Below are 13,169 nucleotides of genomic sequence, written 5' to 3'. Positions count from 1 at the left end.
TATATATATACATACATATATATATTGATATGACATGCAGAAATAGAAAATACAACATGATAAAATTCATTGGAGAAAGTATAAAATATTATATGAGGTATTGGGGAAAAAAATAATTTCTGATTAGAGTATCAGACAAGGCTACCTAGAGGAAAATCATTTGATATGTGTCCCAAAAGCTTGGTAGGATTTAAACAAGTAGAAACTGGGAATATGGGAGAAATGGAGTATAAAAACTAATATCCCAGGTGACACAGAAGTAAAAAGGCTTGAAGCATGTATTACATACAATCTTTCAGAGTTGGAGCTTTCTGTTATTTTTTTATAAAAGGAAGATTTTATTTATTTTGAATTTTACAATTTTTCCCCTAATCTTGCTTCTCTCCCCCCCCTACAGAAGACAGTCTGTTAGTCTTTACATTGTTTCCATGGTTTACATTGATCTAAGTTGAATGTGATGAGAGAGAAATCATATCCTTAAGGAAGAAAGATAAAGTATAAGAGATAGCAAAATTACATAATATAATAATGGATTTTTTAAAAAATTAAAGGTAATATCCTTTGGTCTTTGTTCAAATTCCACAATTCTTTCTCTGGATACAGATGGTATTCTCCATCACCAATACCTCAAAATTGTGCCTGATTGTGAGCTTCCTGTTATTAAAGGCATCATAAAATTTTCTTTTTTTTTGTAGTTTTACCATATCTTTATTCCTTTTGACTATTGATGACTTCCATAAAAAATTAATTAATTTAAACTTGGTGTTAGCTTCAAGAGTTTATCTTTATGAGCACCAAACATTAGCCTCTAGATTTTTGCCTCAAGAAAGAACAAAATTAGGTTAATATATATTTAATATTAATATATTACATTTATTAATATATAATTTATAATTCTCTAGTTTGCTGATTAAACAGGCATGCATGGGGTGGGGGCTGGCTGGAAAACTAGACCCCCAAATCAAATTTTTGGAAGAGAATTCTTATACAATTTCACTATCAGAAGACAGAATCTGAAAAGTTATTTCTGTCTTTGTCTATCATGGGAGTGGCTTTCAACTCAGCATGAGAGTTATGAGCTCAATATTAGATCTCCCATTAAAAGAAATGCTTATAAGTTATGCTAAAGACCTTCACAAAGCGATGTGAATCTTCCCCATTCAGGATGTTGGTACTGTCCAGTTAATACAGTGGAGGTGAGAAGTCAACACTGTATCTCTTAGGTTTTCCTCCAATTTATAGTCTCTGCCAGATACCCTTGGCTGTGATCTCTGCCACTTCTGTCTTTTGATCCAGCTAAAATCCTTGGCTAATTCTTCCTCAGAGGAGAATGGGAGCTTCCATGCTTTTTTAAACTTAAAACCTATAGGATTTTTTCCCAGATCTTTCAGGAAAAAAAGCAGAAAATTCTTGCTCCAGGATTTGCAAAATCCTTACCTGTCTTCTTCCATCAAAGTCTTTATCCCCAAGGTCTCTTATCCTCTCAACAGGTGTTTCAGCCTCAGGGACCAAGCTCTTTAGAGTAAAGAAATGGGATTCCAGTTATGGATCCTTAGTCTTTAAATGAATGAATGAAGATCATTTATTAAACACTGTGCTAAGCTTTGGGAATAGAAATACAAAAGCAGCTGTTTCTAGCCTCAGGGAGCTTATATTTTAATAGAATAAAATTCCATATAGAGGTTTGGTGGTTAGGGATGAATATTTAAGTCTGGAGAATCACAGGGATGAGGAGTACAACAAGAGGAGATTGATGGACATGCCTTATCAAAGGCAGAGGTAAAATTGATTTTATGACTGTTACCAGAACAAAAGGGAATAAATTGGCCCGAGACAGCAGCCACCTTCTGAAGATGTTCTTGATTGAAGAGGTTTCTCTCTTGGTGGGACTTCTGATGTTTATAATGAGCTTTCCTCTCCAGTGTTAGAAGACTGAATTACTGTAATATCTTTTCTTTCAGGTAACAACAGACAACACAAATGTTAACGTAGGACATATGCCTGAATATGAGAAAGGTGAAAAAGAACATTTTGAAAAAGTGTATCTACCTCTTTTAAAGGGACTAAAAGGAGATAATATTCTCCTTTTTAAAAGATCAATTAGGACAGTATATTTATGTAAGTTCATTAATATATTGATTCTTTGTAATAGAATACTTTGTAAATAGAAAAGATAAGGTAAGGTGCCTGAAATTTTTGACTGACATTTAAGATGATGATAAGAAATTCAGCTAATATTAGCATCTGAATGGTTTTTGTAAAGTACAAACATAGGATTTTTTATCTAGGAAGGTTTTCTGTTATTTTTGGTTTTGAAATTTGCTAATTATTTTTGTCTAGTGGAGAAACACTTTTGAAATAATGCTTGGGAATTATTTTACATTTTAGGTCTTTATGGATCCCTTGGATAATGGTAGATCTGTTTGGGATCAATGTATACATCCATTTATTCTTCTCCTTATCAGTCTTCACTTTTTAATTTCATTAACAGTGATATGTTCCTGCATGGGAAGATGATACTGATAACTCATATGAACATTCTCATTTGTTAGGGCAATTAGGAGGAGTATATATATATATATATATATATATATATATATATATATATATATATATATATATACACACAAGGCACAGGACGGAGCTGAATATGAAGGTATAATATAAAGATGGAGTCAATGGGCAAGAAAGGAAAGTACTGGGAGAAAGGTGAGGGGGAATGAGTGAGCCTTCATTCTCATTAGAAATAGGTCAGAGAGAAAAGAGCATATGCACTCAAAAGGGTGTAGAAATCTATATTATCCTAGAGGGAAAAAAAAAAGAAGAAAAGGATGGGAGAAAGGAGATGGGGGGGTAGGGAGTGTAGGCAATAGAAGAGAGGGAAAATCATGGGAGAGGGTAGTCAGATACAAGACACTTATGAGCAGGGGCAGGGTGAAAGGAGAGAGAGAGAATAGAATTAATGTAGGAACTATGGGAAAAAATATTGAAGCAACTACTCTGATGGACTTATGATAAGGAATGCAATCATCCGAGAGACAGAGGAAGGGGAGTAATGTTTACTTTTACAAGACTATTGTTGTAATGGAAAAATAAATAAATAAACTAAATGTAAAAAAAATTCATTAGCAGGGAGAATAATTTAGTACAGCCAGAACCCAATGCATGGTACAGTAGGTAGAGCATTATGATTTGGAGCTGTGAAACACCTGTGTTCAGATTTTATCTTGTATAGTTACTGAGTGATGGTAGATGAAGAACCCATTATCTCTATGTCTCAGTTTCTTTATTTTCAAAATGGAGTTACTTATAATAATTATTTCACAGGCTCCTTATAAGAACCAAATGAGAAAATGCTTCTAGAACACTGCAAAACTTAAAGGATTGTTAAAATGTCACTGATGAATGACCTTAAAAGCTGATTACAGTCTCATATACTACCTGTCCTCAATTATCCTGTGGTGTTACTCTTTGTTTTTAATTTAATTTTTCCTCTAAAGCTCAATTAGAAAAATTATTAAAGAAAAATTCCTGCATTTTCAATAATGTGCTCTATGGATACATTAAACATATGAAATCAAAGAACTCTCCTTTTTTGTTTGAATTATAGCAAGAATTTTACTTTGAAGAATTTAACCAATTACATGGAAGATTTTTTTCTAACTAGATAACTCAGAGAGTTTAATTTGGGTTTTCTAAGATTTCAGTTGACACACTTTTGTGAATCAGCAAATAAATCAGTTGAATCAATGTCAGGAAAACAAATTAAATAATTTAAAAATAGAATCTTTGTAATTATTTACTTCTGTTATATCATTGTTATATTTTTAGAAATATTTTATTTATTTTGAGTTTTGCATTTTTCCCCTGATCTTGCTTCCCTCCCCCCACCCCCCACAGAAGTCATTCTGTTAGTCTTTTACATTGTTTCCATGGTATAAATTGATATAAGTTGAATGTGATAAGAGAGAAATCAGATCCTTAATGGAAAAAAATAAAGTATAAGAGGTAGCAAAATTACATAATAAGATATCTTTTTTTAAAATTAAAAGTAATAGTCTCTGGTTTTTGTTCAAACTCCACATTTCTTTCTCTGGATACAGATGGTATTCTCCATCACAGAAGGCCCAAAATTGTCCCTAATTGTTGTATTGATGAGATGAGCAAGTCCATCAAGGTTGATCATCACTCCCATGTTGCTGTTAGGGTATACAAGGTTTTTCTGTTTCTGCTCATCTCCTTCAGCATCAGTTCATGAAAATCCCTCCAGGCTTCCCCGAATTCCCATCTCTCCTGGTTTCTAATAGAACAATAGTGTTCCATGACATACATATACCACAGTTTGCTAAGCCATTACCCAAATGAAAGACATTTACTTAATTTCTAATTCTTTGCCACCACAAACAGAACTGCTATGAATGTTTTTGTGCAAGTGATATTTTTACCCTTTTTCATAATCTCTTCAAGGTATAGACCCAGTAGTGGTATTGCTGGCTCAAAGGGTATGCACATTTTTGTTGCCCTTTGGGCATAATTCCAAATTGCTCTCCAGAAAGGTTGGATGAGTTCACAGCTCCAACACCAATGTATTAGTGTTCCAGATTTCCCAGGTCCCTTCCAACAATGATCATTGTCTCTTCTGGTCATATTGGTCAGTCATTATATTTTTAGAAACAAAATCACTTCTGAGCAAACATCCAAACTAAATGCCCTAAAAGGACATTCCTCAAACACCAATTTCTCCATTGTTAAAAAGATATAAGTTTCATTAGCTTTTTTGTTGCTATTTCTGTTTTGTTTATTTTTTGGTGAGGCAACCAGGGTTAAGTGACTTAGCCAGGATCATAAAGCTAGTAAATGTCAAATGTCTGAGGCAGGATATGAACTCAGGATTTCCTGAATCCAGGGTCAGTTCTCTATCTACTGTGTCCCCTAACTTTAGCAATATGTACTTATCTCCATACAATGACTGTTGTATCTGATAAGAGTTTTATTGTTTTGCCATGTTGACTTTTTTTGAGCAGTAATGACTATTGTGAATGTTGTTCTTTTGGTTCTACCTTCTTCTCTCTGCATCACTTCATACTCATGTTTCCCTAAATTCTTCATATATGTCATCCCTATGGTACAGTAAAATCCCTTTATATTCATATGCTGTAATTTGTTCACCTATTCTCCAAGTATTGGAAGCATATTTTCTTTCCAGCTTTTTCTTATCACAAATAGTACTCATAAACATGTTTGCATATAGAAGTCTTTTCTTACTGTCAATCATTTCCTTTAGATATAGTTACAATAATGGAATCACTGGACCAAAGGATATGAACGATTTGGTAAATTTCTTTCATAGTTCCAAATTATTTTTAAGAGCAATCTAACCAAGTCTAATAATATCAGCAATGACTTAGCATTTTTCTGTTTCCACAGTTTTTTCACAAATAATTTTTCTTATAGTTTGCCATCTTTGCTAGTCTGGTAAGTGTGAAGTACTCCATCATGGTTACCTTAATTTGCACTTTCAGATTATTGTTATTTTTTAATATTAAGGGGTTATTGATAGTTTATATTTCTTATTTTGAAAGCTGCTTATGTCCTTTGATCATTAGTCTATTGGGAAATGACTCTTGATTTTAGTGATTTGCATGAATTCTTATAGATTTTTGTATGTCAGACTTTTATCAGTGTTCTTTAATGGAAACATTTTTCACTTATTATCTTGTTTTCTTATTTTGTGTTAATTTTGTTTGTATGAAAGTCTAACTTTCTATAATCAAGATTGTCTCTGTTTCTATGATATTTTTATTTTTTCTTTTTTGGTTTTTGCAAGGCAATGGGGTTAAATGACTTGCCCAAGGTCACACAGGTAGGTAATTATTAAGTGTCTGAGGTCGGATTTGAACTCAGGTTCTTTTGACTCCAGGGCTGGTGCTTTTCACTGTACCACCTAGCTGCCCAGGTATCTATTTTTAAAAAAAAATCCTTTTATAGCAATTATTTTTGCCAATTAGAGAGTTCCTTCTCCTGTAGTTGGTTGATTTATTTTTATTTTTCTGAAAGGTGAGGCTATATACATAATGAGCAGATTACTTTTTTTTTTTGCTTTTGGCATATTGGGAACCAAAAATCCATTATGTATATAGAGAATATGTGTATGGATTTTGTCTTCCAGGTAATGCTTTCCTGATCTGAGTTCAGGTCTAATATTTTAATGTAGATTGTAATAATGGTATCTATCTCTCATAGAGAAAAACTGACAACTTTTTTTCTCCCTCCATCCTAAGGAATAAACCTAAAACCTTCCCTCAACTTTAAAAATATCATAGAAGGAACCAAAAACTTCAATAAAGATTTGCTAATTGGAGAGGGGGAATTCTTCAAAGTATTCAAGATAGAATTTCAAAATGGAACATATGCTGTTAAGTTATTTAAACAGGTATGGAATATAATTATAACAATCATATAGCATTTATAATTGTTACAATATGAAACTGGTTCAATTTACATGCATGTTTCATTCTACAATGCCACTTTTCTTCCTTTACTCCATTTTTCTTAATTTCAAAAGCAAAGTTATATTTTAGCACATTCTATAAATGTTTGGACTTCCAGCTTCAACTCCTCTTGTAAGTCATTTGTGCATTCAGGACTCTAGAGTTAGCCTGGAGGAGTTGAAGGATCTTTTCTAATGCTGTAGCTCATAAGCCTCCTATATTGTGCTTCCCTTCATCTTTATTAGTTGACATCAGTTAGTCAATCACTGAATTGACTTCTAGAAAAGATTGGCTTTTAGAAAAGATTCTAAGATTGGCAGCAAGGTGATGTAGAATAAAGAGCACCAGATTTGGAGTCAGGAAAAGCATCTTCCTGAGTTTAAATCTGGTCACCCTGGGCAGGTCACTTAACCCTCTTGGCCTCAGGTTTCTCATCTATTAAACGAATTGGAGAATGAAATGGCAAATCTCTCTAGTATCTCTGTCAAGAACACCCTATAATTAAGCATTTGTAAAAAACAACAAAAACCCAAAAGAGGACACAAAGAGTCAGGTATGACTGAAACAACTCAACAATGACAACAAAATTTACTAAAATTTACACAGAATTCTGTGACATACTCATAAAAAGAATATAGAGATTTTTTAAAAAATATTTTGTTTTCCAATTATATACAATAGTAGTTTCTATCTATCATTTTTATAAGGTTAGAATTTTACAGTTCCCCCTCCCCATACACACACACACACACACAAACACATGCACACACACACACATGCACACACACACACAAACACACACAGAAGGCAGTCTAATAATCTTCACATTGTTTCCATGCTATACCTTGACTGAAATTGAATGTGTTGAGAGAAAAAACAAAATATTGGAGATAGCAAAATTATGTAGTATATAAAACAACTTTTTTAAAAACAAAATTGAAGTTAGTAGTCTTTGGTCTTTGTCTAAACTCCACAGTTCATTCTCTGGATACAGATGGCATTCTCCATTGCAGACACTCTATAATTGTCCCTGATTATTGCACTGATGGAATGAGCAAGTCCATTAAGATTGATCATCATCCCCATGTTGCTGTTATGGTGTACAATGTTCTTCTGGTTCTGCTCATCTCACTCAGCATCAGTTCATATAAGTCTTTCTAGGCTTCTCTGAAATTCCATCTGGTTTCTAATAGAACAATAGTTTTCCATAACATACATATACCACAATTTGTTCAATCATTCCCCAGTTAATGGACATTCCCTCAATTTCCAATTCTTTGCCACCACAAACAGAACTGCTATGAATATTTTTATACATGATGTTTTTACCCCTTTTCATGATCTCTTCAGGGTATAGACCCAGCAGTTGCAAAGCTGGCTCAAAGGGTATGCACATTTTTGTTGCCCTATGAGCATAATTCCAAATTCCTCTCCAGAAATGTTAGATGAGTTCCTAGCTCCACCAACAATGTTTTAGTGTCCCAGATTTCCCATATTCCTTCCAACATTGATCATTGTTCTTTCTGGTCATATTGGCCAATCTGAGATGTATGTGGTGGCACATTAGAGGTACTTTAATTTGCATTTTTCTCTAATCAGTAATGATTTAGAGCAATTTTTCATATGATTATGAATAGCTTTGTTTTCCTCATCTACAAATTGCCTTTGCATATCCTTTGACCATTTATCAATTGGGAATGGCTTGTTTTCATATAAATTTGACTCAGTTCTCTATATATTTCAGAAATGAGTCATTTGTCAGAAATAGTAGTTGTAAAAATTGTTTCTCAGTTTACTACATTTCTTTTGATCTTGGTTACAGTGGTTTTAGTTGTGCAAAAGCTTTTTAATTTAATGTAATCAAAATTTTCTAGTTTGTTTTTAATGATGTTCTCCATCTCTTCCTTGATCATAAACTGTTTCCCTTTCCATAGATCTGACAGGTAAACTACTCCTTGATCTCATAGTTTGCTTATAATTTTGTCTTTTATGTTTAAATCCTGGACCCGTTTTGATCTTATCTTAGTATAGGGTTTGAGATGTTGGTCTAATGCAACTTGCTGCCAACTACTTCCAATTTTCCCAACAGTTTCTATCAAAAAGAGAAAGCTGGGTTTTTTGGGTTTATCAAACAGCAAATTACTATAATCATTTCTTGCTATCTCTTTTGCGCCTAGTCTATTTCACTTATCTACCATTCCATTTCTTAGCCAATACCAGACAGTTTTGATGACTGATGTTTTATAATATAATTTTATATCTGGTAAGGCTAAGCCACCTTCTTTTGTCCTTTTTTTCCCATTAAATACCTTAATGTTCTTGATATATTGTTTCTCCATATTCGTTTAGTCAAAATTTCTTCTAGTTCATTAGAGTAATTTTTTAGAAGTTTGATTGACATGGTGCTAAATATGTAGTTTAATTTAGGTAGAATTGTCATTTTTATTATATTAGCTTGGCCTATCCATGAGCAGTTGATATTTGTCCAATTACTTAAATCTGATTTTATTTGTGTGAAAAGTGTTTTATAGTTGTTTTCATAGAGTTTCTGAGTCTGCCTTGGCAGCTAGACTCCCAAGTATTTTATGTTGTCTGAAGTTATTTTAAATGAGATTTCTTTTTCTAGCTGCTGTATCTTGCAAGTAATATATAGAATGATGAGGATCTATGTAGGTTTATTTTATATCCTGTGACTTTGCTAAAGTTGCTTATTGATTCCAGTAGTTTTTAGATGATTTTTTAGGATTCTCTAGGTATACCATCATGTCATCTGCAAATCTCTTTGTTTCTTCTTTCCCAATTCTAATTCTTTAAATTTCTTTTTCTTCTCTCATTACTGAAGCTAACATTTCTAATACAATATTGAATAGTAGTGCTGATAACAAGCATCCTTGTTTCACCCCTGATATTGGAAATGCCTCTAGCTTTCCCCATTCCATATAATGCTTGTTGATGGTTTCAGATAGATACTGCTTATCATTCTAAGGAACAATGCATTTATTCCTATGCTATCTATTGTTTTTAGTAGGAATGGGTGCTGTGTTTTGTCTGAGGCTTTTTCAGCATCTTGAGATAATCATATGATTTCTGGTAGATGTGTTATTGATATAGTCAATTATACTAACAGTTTTCCTAATATTGAACCATCCCTGCATTCCTGGGATAAAACATACTTGGTCTTAGTATATTATCCTAGTGATAACTTTGCTGTTATAACTTTGCTAAGATTTTATTTAAGATTTTTGTATCCATATTCATTAGAGAAATTGTTCTATAATTTTCTTTCTGTTTTGACTCTTCCATATTGGTGTCATAGAATGAGTTAATCAGAGTTCCTTCTTCACCTATTTTTCCAAAGAGTTTTATATAGAATTAGTACTAACTGTTCCTTAAATGTTTGATAGAATCCACTTGCGAATTCATCTTACCCTGGAGATTTTTTCTTAGGGAATTCAATGATGGTTGTTAAATTTCTTTTTCTAAGATAGGGTCATTTAGGCATTTAATTTACTCTTCATTTAACCTGGGAAATTTATATTTTTGCAAATATTTATCCATTTCACTTAGATTATCAAATTTATTGGCATACAGTTGGGCAAAATAGTTCTGAATTATTACTTTAATTTCCTCCTCATTGGTGGTGAGATCACCTTTTTCATTATACTTGTAATTTGGTATTCTCCTTTCTTTTTTAAAAACAAATTAACCAAAGTTTTATCAATTTTATTGATTTTTTTCATAAACTCAGCTCTTGCTTTTATTTATTAATTCAATAGTTTTCTTGCTTTTGATTTTATTAATTTCTCCTTTAATTTTTAGAATTACTAATTCAGTATTTAATTGGAGGTTTTTAATTTGTTCTTTCTCAAATTTTTTTAGTTGCATCCTTAGTTCATTGATTTCCTCTTTCTCTATTTTATTCATGTAAGCACTTAAAGATACAATATATATCCCTGAATAACTGTTTTGGCTGCATCCCGTAGGTTTTGGTATGTTGTCTCATAATTGTTATTATCTAGGATGAAATCATTAATTCTATCTATAATTTGTTGTTTGATCCATTCATTCTTTTTTTTTTTTATATTTTTGCAAGGCAAATGGGGTTAAGTGTCTTGCCCAAGGCCACACAGCTAGGTAATTATTAAGTGTCTGAGGTTGGATTTGAACCCAGGTACTACTGACTCCAGGGTCGGTGCTCTATCCATTGTGCCACCTAGCTGCCCCTTGATCCATTCATTCTTAAAAATGAGGCTGGGGTGGCTAAGTGGCGCAGTGGATAGAGCACTGGCCCTGGAGTCAGGAGGACCTGAGTTCAAATCCAGCCTCAGACACTTAATAATTGCTACACACCTAGCTGTGTGCCCTTGGGCAAGCCACATAACCCCATTACCTTGCAAAAACCTAAAAAACAAAATGAGGCTATTTAGTTTCCAATTAGGTTAGGTCTATCTCTCATGGCCCATTATTGCACAGGATTTTTATTGCATTATGATGTGATTCACTATTTCTGCCTTTCTGCATTTGATTATGAAGTTTTTATGCCCTAATACATGGTCAGTTTTTGTGTAAGTGCCATGTACTGCAGAAAAAAGAGTATATTTCTTTCTATCCCCATTCAATTTTTTTTAACATTTAATATTTATTTATTCTCATTTTGTACAAATAATTTTTAGACACTAATAAAATATTCTTGTTTAAGAGTAAACAAAATACCCCCTCCCCACAAAAAATATAGAGTTGCTTGAGCAATAAAGTAAAGGGGAGAGAAAGAAAATTAAAATTAAAAAAAATAGTAATAATTGTAGGTATGGCCAGGTGGCAAAATGGACAGAGCACCAGCACTGGAGCCAGGAGCACCTGAACCCATATCTGGACCCATACACCCAACAATCAGCCAGCCATGTGGCATGCAAGCCACCCCAACCCCACTACCCTGCAAAAACCAAAAAGAAAAAAAAGAAAAAAAGATCCAAAATAAAATAAAATAGTAATAATAGTAGGGGTGGCTGGGTGGCACATAGAGCATTGCTTGAGCCAGGAGCACCTGGGTCCAAATCCGGCCTCAGACACCCAACAATCACCCTGTTATGCGGCCCCAGGCAGGCCACCCAGCCCCATTTGCCCCGCACCCCCCAAAAATAATAATAATAAAAAATGTGCTTCAGTCTGTGTTCCAACACCAACAACTCTGTCATGGGTGGATCACATTCTTTATGATAAGTCCATCACAAAAGTTACTTCCATATTTTTCCACTGTTGCCATTGCTGATCGCAACTCCCTCCTTTCGTATTTCTCCACTACCATGTACTATATTTTCTCTCTCCTTTCACTCTGACTCTGCTGTAGGGTAGCTGAGTGGCGCAGCAGACAGATCCCTGGTCCTGGGGCCAAGAGGCCACGAGCCCCCCACCACCCAGCATCCACTTGGCCCTAAGGTGTCAGACAGGCCATGCAATCCCAGCCCCTTGCAAGAAGTAAAAAAGAAAATGTGTTATATTTGACCACTCTCCCACCATGGTCCATCCTCTCCTCCATCACTCACATACCCTCTTCCCCCTGTTCCCCCCTCTCCTTCTTACTCCAGATGCCTATACCCCATTGAGTATATAAGCTGTTTCCTCTCCTAGCCACCTCTGATGAGAGCGAAGATTCCCTCATTCCCCCTTGTCTTCCCCCCTTCCATATCATTGCAATAGCTCATTGTAATAAAGAAAAATCTTATATGAAATATCTTGGCCTATTCCCCCTCTCCTTTTTCTTTCTTCCATTACATTTCCCTTTTTTCTATTGACTCCATTTTTTCACCATATTTTATCTTCAAATTCAGCTTTCTCCTGTGCTTCAACTATAAAAGCTCCTTCTATCTGCTTTATTAACTGAGAAGGTTCATATGAGTATTATCAATGTCATTTTTCTATGCAGGAATACATGCAATTCATCATCATTAAGTCCCTCATATTTCCCCTTCTCTTCCAATCTCTATGCTTCACCTGAGTCGTGTATTTGAAGATCAAAACTTCTGTTCAGTTCTGGCCATTCCAACAGGAACATTTGAAATTCCCTTGGTTCATTGAAAGTCCATCTTTTCCCCTGGAAAAGGACATTCAGCCTTGCTGGGTAGTTGATTCTTGGCTGCATTCTAAGCTCTTTTGCCTTCCAGTATATTATATTCCAAGCCCTACAAACTTTTAATGTAGTTGCTGCTAAGTCCTGTGTGATCCTGACTGCACTTCCATGATATTTGAATTGTGTCCTTCTGGCTGCTTGTAATATTTTCTCTTTGACTTGGGAATTTTGGAACTTGGCTATAATATTCCTAGGGGTTGCTTTTTTGGGATCTCTTTCTCAGGGGAAATCGGTGGATTCTCTCCATTTCTATTTTGCCCTCTGCTTCTAAGATATCAGGGCAATTTTCCTGTAGTAATTCTTTGAAAATGATGTCAAGGCTCTTTTCCTGATTATGACTTTCAGGTATTCCAATAATTTTTGAATTATCTTTCCTAAATCTGTTTTCCATATCAGTTGTTTTTTTTTCAGTGAGATGTTTCACATTTTCTTCTAATTTTTCATTTTCATGGTTTTGAAGTAATGAGTCCCGATTTCTCATAAATTCATCAGTCTCCCTGAGTTCTCTTCCTTGTCTGAAGGATTTGTTTTCCTGAGAGAGTTTTCTTATC

The 13,169-nt window shown here is 34.1% G+C and overlaps 1 protein-coding gene across 2 annotated transcripts in view; it reads left to right on the top strand.

The window, feature by feature from the left end:
* The window catches only part of IRAK3 (interleukin 1 receptor associated kinase 3), a 103,510-nt gene that overhangs the window by 41,221 nt on the left and 49,120 nt on the right, over positions 1–13,169 (top strand). For both annotated transcript variants that reach the window (XM_074226206.1, XM_074226207.1), the window contains exons 4-5: positions 1,962–2,016; positions 6,282–6,433. In XM_074226206.1, the coding sequence (XP_074082307.1) occupies positions 1,962–2,016; positions 6,282–6,433 (207 nt within the window). The remainder of the gene's footprint in view (positions 1–1,961; positions 2,017–6,281; positions 6,434–13,169) is intronic.

This window comes from Macrotis lagotis, chromosome 2 (assembly GCF_037893015.1).
Source record: "Macrotis lagotis isolate mMagLag1 chromosome 2, bilby.v1.9.chrom.fasta, whole genome shotgun sequence".
Taxonomy (NCBI): Eukaryota; Metazoa; Chordata; class Mammalia; order Peramelemorphia; family Peramelidae; genus Macrotis; species Macrotis lagotis.
Note: the sequence above shows the minus strand (reverse complement) of the source record. Positions and strands in the feature narration are given on the sequence as shown.